The sequence below is a fragment of the Phycodurus eques genome, chromosome 8 (assembly GCF_024500275.1).
Source record: "Phycodurus eques isolate BA_2022a chromosome 8, UOR_Pequ_1.1, whole genome shotgun sequence".
NCBI classification, from domain to species: Eukaryota; Metazoa; Chordata; class Actinopteri; order Syngnathiformes; family Syngnathidae; genus Phycodurus; species Phycodurus eques.
Genome location: NC_084532.1, coordinates 6,414,561 through 6,430,500, shown reverse-complemented (window position 1 = coordinate 6,430,500; position 15,940 = coordinate 6,414,561). Strand labels below are relative to the sequence as shown.

General features: G+C 40.6%; 2 protein-coding genes across 2 annotated transcripts in view; one reads left to right on the top strand and one right to left on the bottom strand.

Moving 5' to 3' along the window:
* Positions 1 to 5,548, bottom strand: part of kng1 (kininogen 1) — a 7,259-nt gene extending 1,711 nt beyond the window's left edge. The window contains exons 1-7 of the mRNA XM_061684291.1: positions 5,490 to 5,548; positions 4,879 to 4,956; positions 3,638 to 3,775; positions 3,120 to 3,236; positions 2,874 to 2,949; positions 174 to 343; positions 1 to 67 (exon numbers count right to left, since the gene is read on the bottom strand). The exon at positions 1 to 67 is cut by the window's left edge and continues 44 nt beyond it. Coding sequence (XP_061540275.1) covers positions 1 to 67; positions 174 to 343; positions 2,874 to 2,949; positions 3,120 to 3,236; positions 3,638 to 3,775; positions 4,879 to 4,935 — 625 coding nt within the window. The 5' untranslated portion in view covers positions 4,936 to 4,956; positions 5,490 to 5,548. The remainder of the gene's footprint in view (positions 68 to 173; positions 344 to 2,873; positions 2,950 to 3,119; positions 3,237 to 3,637; positions 3,776 to 4,878; positions 4,957 to 5,489) is intronic.
* A 1,644-nt stretch (positions 5,549 to 7,192) lies between these two features.
* Positions 7,193 to 15,716, top strand: lamp3 (lysosomal associated membrane protein 3). The gene is made up of 7 exons (XM_061684155.1): positions 7,193 to 7,250; positions 11,748 to 11,852; positions 11,996 to 12,078; positions 14,950 to 15,075; positions 15,176 to 15,248; positions 15,335 to 15,505; positions 15,577 to 15,716. Exons 1-7 carry the CDS (start codon positions 7,193 to 7,195, stop codon positions 15,714 to 15,716), a joined length of 756 nt encoding a protein of 251 aa, XP_061540139.1.
* The last annotated feature ends 224 nt before the right edge of the window (positions 15,717 to 15,940 follow it).

Below are 15,940 nucleotides of genomic sequence, written 5' to 3'. Positions count from 1 at the left end.
GTTCAGCCTTGGCACAGATGGTCTTCCTCATGTCAAATCTCAGTTTAAATCTGAAACCTGCCATCACCTGAAAGGCCACAAAAATGTTAGGAGAAAAAGAGCACTTCTTGACATACAGCTTTAAACACTTGATACTTTGCTATCTCCCACCAAATCAACTCAATAATCCTTACCTGACTTGTTGCATGTCCGATGTTGTTAAGATTAAACAGGTGTGTACAGTTAGAGTTGGAGTTGAACTTTGAGATGGAGACTGATAGAGGAACCTTAATGTCCTCTGAGTTCTCGTCAATCGCCATTGGGCAGCCCAGACAGGAAGCTCTTTCTGGCATGATTTGGTCATCTGGACAAAGAGTCCAAAAAAAGAGAATGCTGTGTTAGAGGCTTAAAGGAGTAACTTCACAATTGTTTTTTGCTTGTTTTAAATACCACCACAGGTGACAGCAAATAACTCACTTTGATGATGTAGCATATGGCCTGCCTGCTCAATATGATATCATTCAACATTAATAATAAAAGAAGACTGGAATTTACAAAGCAAAGCCAGTTTGTTTAAATCTGAAGAGACTCGTCTTCCTGGCACCAACAGTAATCCTCCCGCATGTTGATCATGAGCACACAGTTGTTTAAGTTTGACTATTCACGAATTACTACACCCTACCCTTTTATTGCCATAGAAGCTTAAGGCAACTAGTTTTCTCAATGACAAATTATTTTGACAATGTAAATGTTTGTGTTCTTTGCTGTAGTGGACTATATTGATTACTATGGCAAACACTCTTTAACGTTTGTAGTTAATCATTCAAACATTTAGAGATCCCACAGGTACACTTGTGATCACAAGATTTGCTCATGCAACCGCTTCTCAAAATGACAAACAACCTACACATTCAGTCAGTGGCGATCTCTGGTATGTGCAAGATGTGCGGCAGCATTTTTGGGGTTCAGGGGGTGGGTTGAGGGCAACGTAGCAACGTGCTCATTGATAGTGAAATGGTTTTCTGTAGGTATCATGACATGTAAATCATTGCCATTTGTATGGGGAATTTGAGGCCCATTGAGGAGACATTATAAGGGGTCTCCAAGAATTTTGCTAAAAACTGTTGAAGTCAGAGGTTATTGATGTTGAGGAAGTACATATATCATCTTCCGTGTCACTTAACCTCACTATGGTCGTGGGTATTCTGGAGCCTATTCCAGCTGTCTTTGAGTGAGAGGCGGGCTAAACCCTGAACTGGTCACCAGCCAATCGCACGGCGCATATAAATAACCATTTCCATTCACACCCATAGGCAATTTAGAGTCTTCAATTAACCTAGCATGTATGTTTTGGGGATGTGAGAGGAAACCGGAGTACCTGGGGGAAAAAAACATGCAAGTACGTGGAGAACATGCAAACTCCACACAGGGGAGGCCGAGTTTGAACACGGGTCCTCAGAACTGTGAGGCAGATGTGCTAACCAGTCGCCGCCTACATATATCATTTATATACAAAATGAATCATATTGGACCGATGATTGATCCCAGCGGAACTCCACGTAACTTGCATTGGATCTGATTTGACTTCATTTTACTCCATCCATCCATTTTCTGAGCCGCTTCTCCTCGCGGGCGTGCTGGAGCCTATCCCAGCTGTCATCGGGCAGGTTGCCAGCCAATCGCAGGGCACATAGAGACAAACAACCATTCGCACGCACAGTCATGCCTACGGGCAATTTAGAGTCTCCAATTAATGCATGTTTTTGGGATGTGGGAGGAAACCGGAGTACCCGGAGAAAACCCACGCAGGCACGGGGAGAACAGGCAAACTCCACACAGGTGGGGCCGGGGATTGAACCCAGGTCCTCAGAACTGTGAGGCTGACGCTCTAACCAGTCGCCCACAGTGCCGCCACTTCATTTTCCTGAACATATTTATTTATTTTTTTACAAGATAGTCAGTAAGCCATGATTGTGCTTTTCCTCTGATTACATATCTTTCCAATTTTCTTATCAGCATAGTATGATCAATTCTGTCAAAGGCCTTTTTAAGGTCTTTGAGGACCCCAACTGTATATTCAGTTATCTGTGGCTTTTGAAAAATTTTCTGTCAAATCAACCACTACGATTGCAGTTCGACCTATTTGATGTAAATCCATATTATTGTTCTCTCAAAAGGAGAGAGGTTATTGATGTGAAGGAAGTATGACATCTTTGTTGTTTGAAGAGTTCTGTAGTTGGGGGAGGAGCTAAGGTTAGATTGTTGTTGGTCGGTAGAACGTGACTGAGTGTTATGGGGGCATATCTATGTTTTTCCAAGTGGTTAATTAAAAGTGGAAACTAACCAGCGATGGAGGTCTCCTTGTTGCATGATAATCAACAAATGCAAGTTGCCTTGCTCTCTGCCTTTTTCAATTCAAATTAATTGAGATTGTATCAAAAGTAAGAGGAAGATCATGCATTTTTATTAAAAAATTTTTTGGTCACAAACACGACATATCTGTGGAAAAAGCATGTATCGTTTCTGAAATTTAGTCAGCTTTTGTACAAACAGATCACACAGTACTATAATTGCGTATCTGGTTCTTCGGTACTTGAACGCAATTAAAGCAATTCAGTCAAGTCCAACAATGCTTCAGCAGTGTGGGGGAAAATAGGCCAAGTGTGAGGCAAATTTGTGTATTATTAATTAGTATTATTTGGCATTGATAAAAATTTATAGTGGTACATGTAGGTGCCTTTCATGCAACTAGTGCTGCTTAGTTTTGATGAGTTATTATTTTTAAAAGCACCTTCACTCCCAAATGACTAATTATACATGTGAATAATTCCTCCTCCACTTCCCATCTTTCAGGATTTAACAAACACATCCATGACATGAATTAAGTGACTCACCAAGGACACAGTGGACCTGTTTTGTGTCTGTTTCAGTCTCTGTCACGAGGACTGTAGCATTGCATGAGAGCGGCACCTACAGGAAACACCAGGATTTTTTTAGAGGACTATCAATCATCCAGTAGTCAAAAACGATAGATGATGCCAAATACACACAATACACACTTCACCATGTGCTGTTCCAAGTCAACAAAGTATAAAAACCATTTCATAGACAGCTGCCGAAACCCTATGAAATATCATTACTTTGTGTCCATAAGGGTGATAGTTGCACTCTGTCCAAGGTTTGGGACTTCCTGCCAGACAGTCACTTCTCCTGCTGGAAAACTGCAGCCAGTAGAACGATTCAGAGCCGATCTCTGACTGAGGATACAAACACACACATGCGTGTACACGCACACAAACACCACCATTTTTAGTTGTTGAACAAGTTTAAATATGTTTTGTATGGAAATAGAGGCATGAGGGGGTAATGATTATTTTAGTGACTGAAATGCAAATGGTGTTTGTTGTTGTTCTCTCAAAGTGCTGTTTTGCCAACCCTGAGCACACTTTGAGGCGCTTTAAAATAAAAGAGGAACTCCTCTAAGCTTCCCTCTACGAGAGAAACAACTGTTGTGGTAATGCACCAGCACTGCATTACCAAATCAGCAACTTGTCGTAATAAAAACTTTTTGTACCCAATATTATAATTACATATAATTTGTAATCAGACAAACAAGTGCATGACACACTAATACATTTAGGTTTTAAAGCTTCTTTACCTTGGTGGCTGTTAATATCTGAAAGAGGGCCAACTTGTAGCTGGTGTGCAACCTTTCATTGAAAGTGTTTAAAGCACTGGTAACAGCCTTCTCAACAGACGGGTCATCGCAGAAGATGTGAACACCTGGTTGGATGTCCTTAAAGAGGAGAACGTTGATTGAGTCAAAAAAACTTTCATGAAAAGGTCCCTTGGAAGGACAATGATAACATCCTGCATGTAAAAGCAAACAGATGAGCAGTGCTGGAACCAGGGGCACCGCCATGGATTTTGCCCCTTGTGACAAAGTATCACTTTGGGCCCCATTACTTCATTGCCATGATTCCAAAATATTATTTTTCTAGGGCCCCTTTGAGTCATGAGACCTCAGAATCACCATCACTTACCTCCCCCTTATTACATAATAAATACATTACTATATTGTAAATATATTACATTAAATACAAGTTGACACTTGTATTTTAATGGGTCATGAGTGGACACAATATTTCAGCATGATAATCATTAACTCAATCAAACACTAACTGCTAGATATGAACTGAGTTATTTATTTTTTTATTTAGTTTTTAAGGTACTGTATATTTTGATGCTAACAGGGTGGTGGCAGCATGGTTGCCTTGTGGTTAGCATGTCTGGTTTACAGTTTTGATATTTGGGATTCAAATCTGGACTCCTGCCTTCCTTTGTGGGTGTTCTTCTTGTGCTTCGGTGGGGTTTCTGCAGGTACGGATTCAATTCCTTTGTTTAAGTACAAGTAAAAAAGTACAGACTCTGAAATCTACTTTAGTACAAAAAAATGTTTTACTTTTTTTTTTTTTTTTACTATCAATTATATACTTGGACGAGAAACGAGGACAAAAAGAGTTAGCTAGCATTGGCTCAGGCCTTTGTGCTATCAAAACATTGTGTTCCCATAGCTTTGAAAACAAAAAAAAACATTGTGAACTGACTAACAAAAAAACGCTAAATTAGCTAACGATACGTTAACAACAACAACAAAAAATACACCTAATTCTTGGAGCCATCAACCACAAACAATCCTCTCAAATAAGATCAAGAATGGGGAATATCTTGCGCACATAATATATTGCTCCATCATCGTTAATGCTTCCTGGTGCACGTTCATAGAACGGTTTTCCAGAATTTTGAGGTCAACTTTAGGGGTGCGTAATATACATGGATGCACATTATACACGAGAAATTACGGTACTTAACAACAACATATTACTGAAATTCTCTTACCTGGGCTAAAACAAGGCCCAACAGAACCAGCATACACAGACCCACTCCAGTGCTCATGGTGCTTCGTTCTTCTTCACTCTGAAGCAAAGAGGAGACACAGGAAAAAAATTTGAGCATGAGCTTTAAATACAAAACGGATCCATGTAAAGAACCGCTTTCAAACTCAAGGCCCAGGGGCCAGATCCGGCCCCCCATATAATTGTATGTTGCCCGCAAAAGCAAATCATGCGCGTCAACTTCCATAAATCTGGATGAAAATTTTACATTGTCATATTTCCTAAATAATGTTGACATTGCATGCATTTTCATGTTACCAAATCCCTTTTTACAGTAACTTCAACAATAGTTGAATAAACTATTATCATTGACTTCTGATTTCAAAACTAGTTTTCCATGAATTTGTTGTGTATCTGTATTAATATGATGAGGCAATTCAAGATTTATATGGTTTCACAGTCATAACGTCCCTCTGAGGGAAATCGTAACTACAAGGTGGCCCACGACAGAAATGAGTTTGACACCGCTGATGTAAAGGAAAAACTATCATACATAATGAGCCGATATGCTCCAAGTTACAAAAATCTTGAAATAAAAAAATGTGCCACGCTTACGTTTCACAGAGGTTCACAGAGGCCTGGTCTTGATCCGATTGGACTCGACTCCTCTTCACCCTGGAATGAATGACTGAATGAAGTTTTCCTGAAAATGTAGGTGCTGAGAAGGATGATGACTCACTGATCAACACACAGGACAGGAGGTCAGACAGAATACACATGCACACACACACACACATATACAAGTGACTGCAAGGAGAGTAAATGTTTGCTTGTTTGTTTGACCTGTTCAGTAAAAGTCAGAGGCAGCACATGAGACATGCCATCATCAGTGAAAAGCGTGTCTGTGTTTTTGTATCACCAGCACACACCCTCTTGCTCATTAATTTATAGTTGCTGTAAGTAAGGACTGTAGAGAGACAGAAAAATCCTTTTGTTAGTTTTTTTTTTTTAGTTTATGCTCTTTCTGTATGTGTGTGGTTTGTGTGTTTAACTGGTACTTTGTCCCTGACAACCTTTACCCTCCCCTACCTTGATTCATCCAGTGCACTGAACTTCTCATACAGATTGGATATTTTTTTTGTGTCTATTTGTTGCTCAACATGTGCAATTGGAAAGCAGAATAATGCAATTTTTAAGTACAGCTTATTAAATTACACATCTTTCCCCAAAAGCCAACTCTTCTCTTGAGCAGAGCACATTTCTCAGTCTTTACCACTTCAACAAAGAACCAAAATCAAAGACTGCTCTCCACTTGTTTTAGGTAGTCTTAGCGAGTGTTTCTCAAACCTTGTACACCAAGTACCACCCTAAAAAAATACTTGGCTCTCCAAGTGCCACCATCATCACCAAAATTAAAATACAGTAGCGTAGTAGGCCTAAGTGTTCATAAAGAATCCGAGCGCGTTTTTATTCCTAAATGGTATATTTGATATTATTGTAAGCCACTTTAACATTGGGCACAGTTTTAATATAATTTATAACTATGTATCTAACAGTGTTTAGACTACATAGCATGCACACAGGAAAAACGAGCAAACAAGTTAGCGCCGCAAATGGCAGCGCTAACCTGTTTGCTAAATGAAAAACAATAGGTAGTCTTGGTACGACAAACCATAGTCCGTTCGACATTTATACATAGACACTTCAATGAACGGGTTGGTCATGGATGTGTGGGGTTGGCCAGTTCCTGCGATAGCTCAGTGCGTCTGCCATCCTGGATGTGTCAGATCCATTGGTTAATTGTGAGTAAATGTACTGACCTTTATAAAGTGACAAATTACATGTTGCGTTGCACACATTTATTTCAATAACTTTATAGGGTCAGTTACGATGATAACACATTTTTGTAATATCACGGTTGTCACGGTCGGTGTCCTTATATATATATATATATATATATATATATATATATATATATATATATATATATATACACACATACATACACACACATATATATATATATATATATATATATATATATATATACACACATACATACACACATATATGTATATATATATATATATACATACACACACACACACACACAACATTTTTGGAGTTTACAACTTCAAAATGAGATGTATGAGGCAGACACTTTGTTCTACGTCCTGTGACACTTCCTCTCAAAGAAACTGAATGTGGTTGGTCAAAAAAAAAAAAAAAAGCTTAAAATGTTCATGGTCTAACCACTGTGATAGCATCTCCACGAAGCCTGCCATTATTCTCGCATTCTGTTTTACATTTGTTTTATAATGGAAGGAGTTTACACAAGTGGATGGCATTTGCTTTTCCTGGCTGCGTTAGTTTCAGGTATGATTGCTAACATTTTAACTTTCCTTTCCTGCAATAAATTCTCATTTGCAAAAGATTTATCAACTCTCTCTTGAGCCCAATACTCAAACTAAATTTTGTTCAATGACAGCAGGTTTACGCACTGATGCAAATATATTAATTATAATGAGAGGAATGTTTGAGACATTATTAATAATTTATATACACATCTATCCATCCATTTTCTGAGCCGCTTCTCCTCAAAGAAGTGTAAATAATACACAGTAGATGTCTATTTGCTTCAAAGAGTCATGGTTTCCCCAAAATGGTGTGTTTCAATGAGCTGTCTGCACTGTCACTAACAAAGGTTATTGTGGTTTCCTCTCAAATTCATCTACATTTGCAGTGAGAACGTAACTTACAAATACTCATCATGGTCATGAATGTCATATTATTTTGGGGCTTTTAATGCTGGATTTGGACAGTTATTTTTCCAACCGGGAGTGGAATCGAGTAATGTCAATCTTCATCCTTATCTTTCTCCTAATTTGTAATCACCATATATTGCATCAAGTACTGAATGTATAATATGACTGGGCAAACAAATCTGAGAAATTCTTTTGATCGACATACAAAATGTAAAAACATTAATTAGATGGTTACTTTAATAATGCTTCCATTATTAGTTTTGTTGATTTAACTACTGTTAGCCTGTCACCTTTGGGTTGTGTAATTCATTCATTTATTTTCCTTACCGCTTACCCTCACGAGCGTCACGGGCGTGCTGGAGTCTATCCCAGCTGACTCTTGAGTGAAGGGCGGGGTACACCCTGAACTGGTCGCCAGCCAGTCGCAGGGCTGGGTTGTGTAATTTTGAATTTAATTTTATGTCATTCAAAGGCCAAGCATACTGGAGGTTGCCATTGTCAAGTATGAATAATTACACCCTCATAGATAGATTCGATGCCCATTTATTGTAAAACAAGTTTTTTGCATTATTGTGCGGTTTTGCCATGATTGTACATCTGCATTTGCAGTTATTACTCAGGTTGTGTAAAGTCTGTGAACTCAGAGGGCTTTTAATTGCACCCCAACCTCTAAAAACTGGTGTTCTACAAAGCTCAATATCAGGTCCTTCACTATAATATCCCCTTTTCTGTTGGTAACTGTTGGTTAGTTATTCTTCTGTGCAAATTCAGCCATTCTCTGAATTATGCTCTGACTTCCCTACAACATAAGCTTCAACAGTTTCCAGTTTGCTCTCAGTTTCTCATATCCATCCATCCATCCATTTTCCAAACCGTTTATCCACACTAGGGTCGGATGCGTGCTGGAACCTATCCCGGGCAAGAGGCGGGGGTACACTCTGAACTGGTCGCCAGCCAATCGCAGGGCACATAGAAACAATCATTCACACTCACGTTCACAACTACGGGCAAGTTAGAGTCTTCAATTAACCTATCATGCATGTTTTTGGGATGTGGGAGGAAAACCCACGCAGGCACAGGGAGAACATGCAAACTCCACACAGGCGAGGCCGGATTTGAACCCGGGTCCTCAGAACTGTGGGGCAGATGTGCTAACCAGTCGCCCACCGTGCTGCCCAGTTTCTCATAAATACAAGTAAAACAAACGAAAACGAAATTCACCAGTTTTCCACTTTCAATATCTCCTCCTTGAATGGTTCTAACATTCAATTTGTCAACTCTAAGGCCTCTATTTTCCTAACTAGCGCAACTCTGCGAGTTGGCGTGTTAGAATGGGTTTTCGTGATCTTGCAGTCGTGTGCAGTATTTAACAAACGGGCTGTGTGCGGGTGGGAGTAAACACTTTATTCGCCACCAATTAAAGGGGCTGAATTCATTCATTCTCTTTAAGTGAGGCACAATCACGGTCTCGCATGCATGGAGAGAATGATCCGTGCTGACTGGAAGCATTATATTAGAAAAAAACAGCGTGATGAAATACAGGTTGTGCTGTTGACTTAAATACGACCGCGGACCTCATGAATCTAGCCCCGCACTCATGCACGATCATACAATAAATTAAGCTGTAGCTCTCCCTCAGCCTCTTTCACAATCCAACGATTGTGTTTTTTTTCCCATCCGTCCGCTTATCCGGGGTCGGGTTGCAAGGGCAGCATCTTTAATAGGGAAGCACAGACTTCTTCTCACCAGCCACTTCATCCAGCTCTTCTGGGGTGATTCCAAGGTGTTCCCAGGCCACCCGCCAGACATAGTCTTTCCAGTGTGTCATGGGTCGTCCCCGGGGCCTCCTCCCAGTGGGACATGCCCGGAAATGCCCTGACCAGGGAGGCATCCTAACCAGATACCCAAGCGACCTCATCTGGCTCCTCTCGATGCGGAGGAGCAGTGGCGCGACTCTGTGCCCCTTCCTAATGTCCGAGCTTCTCACCCTCTGTCTCAGGGAGAGCCCGGGCACCCTGTGGAGAAAGCTCATTTCAGGCGCTTGTATCCTCTCTCTTGTTCGTTCGGTCATAACAAGCAGCTCGTGACCATAGGTGAGGTTAGGAACGTAGATTGGTAAATTGATTGGAAAATCAATAAAAATTCTTATCCCAACTGCTTCACACTCGGCTGAGAACCGCTTCAGTGAGAGTTGGAGATCGCGGCTTGATGACACACTGCTCCCCCTGAATTTGAGATTCGACTTCCTGACAGATCTTCCTTTCCAGCATCCCTTATTAGACTTTGCAAGGGAGGCTGAAGAGTGTGATCCCCCTGTAGTTGGAACAGACCCTTTGATCCCCCTTCTTAAAACGGGAGCCGACCACTCTGCTATGCCAATCCAGAGGTACTGTCGCTGATGTCCATGCGATGTTGCAGAGGCGTGTCAACCAGGACAGACAGATAACATCCAGAGCCTTTAGGAACTCCAGGTAGATTATATCCATCCGGGTCCCTGCTACTGAGGAGCTTTTTAACCACCTCAGTGACCTCAACCCCAGAGATGGGAAAGCCCGTCTCGGAGTCCGCATATTGTACTTCCCCATACGAAGGAGTGTCAGTGGAATTGAAAAATTCTTCAAAATATTCTCCCGCCGATTCACAACATCTCAAGTCAAGGTCAACATCTCTAGCCCCGAATATACACAGCGTTGATGGTGCACTGCTCCCCCTTCCTGAGATGCTGGATGATGAACCAGATTTATTTATTTAATTTTTTTATTTTTTTTATTTTTATGTTTTTAGAAGACTTGCGGAGGTGGCGGCACGGTGTACGACTGGTTAGCCCATCCGCCTCACAGTTCTGAGGATCCGGGGTTCAAATCCGCCCTCGCCTGTGTGTAGTTTGCATGTTCGCCCCGTGCCTGCGTGGGTTTTCTCCGGGTACTCCGGTTTCCTCCCACATCCTAAAAACATGCATGGTAGGTTAATTTAAGACTGTAAACTGCCCGTAGTTGTGAACGTGAGTGTGAATGGTTGTTCGTTTATATGTGCCCTGTGATTGGCTGGCGACCAGTTCAGGGTGTGCCCCGCCTCTCGCCGGCAGTTAACTGGGATAGGCTCCCTCATACCCACGACCATACTGAGGAGAAGCGGTGTAGAAAATGGACGGATGGATAGACTCACAAGTCATTCTCCATGTCCTCACTGAACTCCTCTTATGCCTGAGTTTTAGCCTCGGTTACCACAAACGCTGCATTCTGCTCGGGCTGCTGGTACCCATCAGCTACTTCCGGAGTCCCACAGGCCCAAGAAGCTTTATAGGACTCCTTCTTCAGCTCGACGGCATCCTTTACCGCTGATGTCCTCCACCGGGTTCTATCTCCTTTCTGTGACTGGCTCCAAGTCAGTCCTGAGATCATTCAAGAGATCCAAAATTGCATTGCTGAATAAACGATATGTCACAATAATTTTCGTTCCTGGCATTTCAAAAATGTATAAAAGTTGGAAAGATGTGTTCTCTTTCGCCTCTCATTCCTCTGTCACAATTATTGTATGTATCGTAAAACACAGCACTGCTGGTTTGCACCTGGCTTTCAGCCGTGGTATTTTAAAGAAAATCAGCCACCGCAACTTGTCTCAGGTCTGATAAATCACATTGTGCGTGCTAAATTAATCTTTTGGCATTAACTCCTCCCAGAATCTGCAAAATAAACTTTTTGGGCAATTATGCCCAGTTAGCAGACACAATCCTAGTTGTGCTTGATTAGTAGATCAGCTTCCACGTCTATTTCCGTGATCAATCAAGTTTGCTCCTGTTTTTGCACGTTTTTTTTCTTCTTTCTCCTAAAATAATTGCAGCCTGGAAGAAGAACAATTAAAATCAACCATGAAAAGCCCACAATTAAAATGAAATGTATATCTACGATGGGTGTACGTAAACTTCTCACTGCAATTGTATATTGGTCATACGCTCTTATTTTCAGACCACATCGCTGCCGTCATTAACACGTACAGTATTATTCATATCGAAACAAAAATGGTAACAGCTATTGATGTTATACTTTGCAAGACAGTAAATTGTATGCTGTAGTAATTTGTAAGTGGAAGTGATGGGATTCTCTCATAGGTGTCCACTTATTTGGAAATGATAAATCAATCATTGGAGCTTCAAGTTTTGGGGCTCACATCTACCGGGCAGTCCTGCACCCCACGGAGGTCCTCCCTCTGATAGGTATACACAAACACAATATTACTTCATTTACTGTTCAATATGTGGACTATGTTTTCAATTTTCATATTTGACACAAATCTGTTTTTGTTCAAGACTGCACCAAGTTTGAAGTACTAGTGTCATTGTCTTTTGGTTCTGTGCAGGAACCTATATTATGAAAAACCCAGAGGGAGAACTATGCATCAAAGCTACTCTTGGAGCACAGTATATCGTCATCATACAGAAGGTTACACAGTACACATTATGATATATGTATGATTGTGTATGCATCATCCAGGGATAGACTGACTTGAAAAGAGCGTCGCAAGTTGAAATTTTGTGGGAAGGAAGGAAATTGATAAAATATGTTGTTGTTGTGCTCCAGACAATTTATTCCCTGTTTATTGTTTTTAAGATGAAACAAATAGAGACATGCTTTTTTACTGTACAACATTATGTGCTTGTGTGCACCTTATTTTCCTAACATTTTCTTTTCCTAACATTTAACAGGAAAAGAGGAACCTGTTCATTTATGAATAAGATCAAATGTAATGCCATTCCAATCCACCTTTTTAAGATAGTTTTCCACGCAATTCTGTCTGTTGATGGTAGTCTTCAGGTAAAATGTATACAATTCCCTTTTTACACATTATTTATGCTTGGAGGCAACCTTTTGTTAAAAACAAACAAACCCACAATGGTTACTGAAATAACTAAATAGAAAAAAAGTAATGTTCTGAAAAATTACTCTCCAAAATCAGCCCATTATTCAGAATTGTTGCACAACCCTTTGAGGCAATCAGAAACCTTCTGATTGCAGAGGTGTCTGATCAATGACCTGTTTTTTTTTTTTTTTGGTCCTGTTCAGCCGTTAGGTCAAGCAGAATGGAGGATCTGTATCCCTTTTATGCCAGAACAGTTTTACTGTGTCACAGTGGAGTTTTTAAGTTGCCGTTGTGGTTTCTAAATATTATAATGGATATCTATTGAGAATCAGTGTCGATCAGTCGAACAGAACAAAGTTTCTCGAGTGAGTGAATTTAAGACTTTTAAGTGCGCCTTACGGTCGTGAAAATAAAGCGAATGAAAAATAGTAATAGTAATAAAACAACAACAGAAACCTTGACAACAAAGAGTACAGGAGTCAAAAGTTTACTTTTACACTTACAAAATAGTCTTGTTATTGTCAGTTCAATGACCTATGAGCAGGTATTTTGGCCCAGTCCCTGTGAGCAAACTGCTTGGGTTTCAGACTGAATGTTTCAGCACTTTCCACAGATATTAAATAGGATTTACATTTGTTAATCAGGACTCATGGAAGGCCACTTAAAATTAGTCGAATGTTTTATTTTTAGCCATTTTTTGCTGCGTGTATCTGTGTGTTTTGGGTCATTTTTGGGTTATTCTGTTGAAGGTCCCATGACTTGCAGCTGGCACTGGGCAGCATATTTTGCTTCAGAATCTCCTGATAGTCTTGAGATTGGATGGTGTCTTGCACAGATTCAAGACAGTTGCAAAGCAGCCCAATGATATTGGTGAACATCACCAAGTCTCCTTCATATTTCACAGTACACACAGTTTTTGTCTATTTGTACGCTTAATTTTTGGGTCTGTAAACAAAGCGCTTTAATGGAAGGGCGCTGATATCTATCTATCTATCTAGCTATCTATGTATGTATGTATTTATTTATTTATTTATTTATAACCTGTCCTGTTCAGCTGCATGGCTATGCAGAATGGTGGATCTTTATGCCTTTTTTTGCTAGAAAAGTTTTGCTGTCCAACAGGGGAGTTTGAAATACTCCCTCTGATGATTTTTTACATTCTTAATATGATGTTTAGTGAAAATGTAGCCGGAAAGAAAAGGGTTTTAGGGGACAGACCACGGGACGCAAGGGGAATAAGGGTACGAACCACAGCAGAACAGTAGTAGTAGTAGTCTAGATACGTTACAATAGTCAAATTGTGTTCTTATTTGTGGATGGTATCTTAATATAACCTGTATTATTGTTAGTGGTCCCAGCATAAGCAATTCAAGGCTTGATAGCGTGTCTATGGAACTTATTAGTGAATGAACACCATATCACATGCATGTTAGTCAACTGGTGTATGGAGTTGCTGAGCCGGCACGTTCGCAAAGGGGGGCCAAGCCAGCGAGCCCATCCCGCGGGGGACCCAAACTAATACTGAAACTAATAAAAAGCACATTAAAAGGAAGCATTTAAAAAAAAATTGAAACTGAAAAAATCTAACAAACCTGCTCTAAAAACTAATTAAAGCTAACTGAATTTGCAAAAGAGTCACTGATGGTGTAGTGGTACACTCGCCTGACTTTGGTGCAGGCAGCGTGGGTTCAGTTCCCACTCAGTGACGGTGTGAATGTGAGTGCGAATGGTTGTCCGTGTCTATATGTGCCCTGCGACTCATAGAAAGACATGTCGGTGGAATTGAGGAGGTCTTTGATGTATTCGCCCCTCCAACCACAACCCCAAGTCAAGGTTGGTAAATGCCCCATCCCCACTTTACACAGTGTTGATGGTACACTGCTCCCCCCCTCCTGAGCCACTGTACGATGGACCAGAATTTCCTTGAAGTTATTCATTGGTTGTTCTCCATGTTCATGGCTATGACTACACTAGTTCTAGTTGCAACCTCTGGATCTCGCACAACAGCTTAGGCTTCTTCCCTGCCAGATAGGTGGCGTTCCACATCTCGAGGGCAAGCTTCAGTAGCCGGGATCATTTTAGGGGATTCTGAGCCGTGCTTTGTCTGACCCCTCACCTAGTACCCTACCAGAGGCACAAAGTGCCTGACAACTTAGCTCCTAATATCATCAGGTCACACAAACCCCACCACTACGATGAAGTGACTGCTAAAGGAGGAGCTTTTTGTAGTAATGTAAATTAACAATAGAATTAATTATTTGTAAATCATTGTCTTCCACAATATACCACAATCTGTGTACCCAAAATGATGGTTAATGTTCTACACAATACTTATTTTCTTTCATGCATTTGTATGCTTACTCTTATACATGACCCTTAATCTGCAATGGATGTCAATAGGTAAATGGACCACTTGAGTAATATATAACATTTTATCATTTGAAAACATTTAGAAGAGGTGGTTTTTCAACTTGGACCCTCTCAAGGTCCTGGCGAGCGGTTCCTGCCACAGGGAATCAGCTGTCTTGTCTCTCACTCTACCTGCGAATGCTGCCAGCCTACAGTTCACTTTCAAAAAGGTACAACACATTTAACAGTTTTGCAATTTCAAGTAATACACAGAAAATGTATACCTAAACAACACAGTCACAGTGAATTACAAATTACTTCTCTTCCCAGGAAAATAATCTTTATTATGTCACCAAGTTGACAGCTTGGGTGACTCCTCAGCCTGTCTGCTTAGGATGTGCTAGTAAGACCAAAGAAAATGGACACATGACATAACCTTTCATTTCCTTAACATGTAGACTAAGTTTGTCTTTTGTTGCTGTTCCTCAGATAAGACTTATTTGGGTTTGGTGTCACACGACAAGCTGTTTGCAGCATCTTATGGTCGAAGCTTTAGGTGCAAATCTGGGAACGTGCTTCTGCCATCTTCAGAAATGAGTATTAAGCTGGTACCTCTCCAGATGCAGGCATTCAGTATGCCCAACGGACAATATGGAGAAGGTGAATAAGCTTTTATTTGCTTCTACATTCACATTTAAAAAAACAAACATTTTAATCCTCATCTTTTTCAGCGGAAGAGTGTTTGGCTGACTTTAACAAGAGGATCATCCCCATTATCCTTTTGGCCGTCGGGTTTGGCCTTTTGATGATTGCCGTCGTGACTTTCTTATTGGTTAAAGAACATCGCACACATGGCTATGAAAGGTTCTGAGATCTCTCTGAAACCGTTCATGTCAAATAGTATTTTGACATTTTCTCTCAGGTAAAACTCCTGAAATTATGGACAATGTTTGTATCATGCTGCGTCCCACCTCTCCACCAATGTCAACTGGGATAAACTCAAGCTCACCTTTCACCATGAGGACAAGTGGTACAGAAAATGGATGGATGTTTGTATAATGCTGAGTGATGTGATATTTTAGTCTACGTGAAAAC

Excerpts from the sequence above, each read along its gene's own strand:
- lamp3 (XM_061684155.1), top strand. The coding sequence starts at position 7,193 with ATGGAAGGAGTTTACACAAGTGGATGGCATTTGCTTTTCCTGGCTGCG. Across the intron at positions 11,853-11,995 it reads GGAGGTCCTCCCTCTGATAG|GAACCTATATTATGAAAAAC; the intron begins GTATACACAAAC and ends GGTTCTGTGCAG. Across the intron at positions 15,249-15,334 it reads TGTCTGCTTAGGATGTGCTA|ATAAGACTTATTTGGGTTTG; the intron begins GTAAGACCAAAG and ends GCTGTTCCTCAG.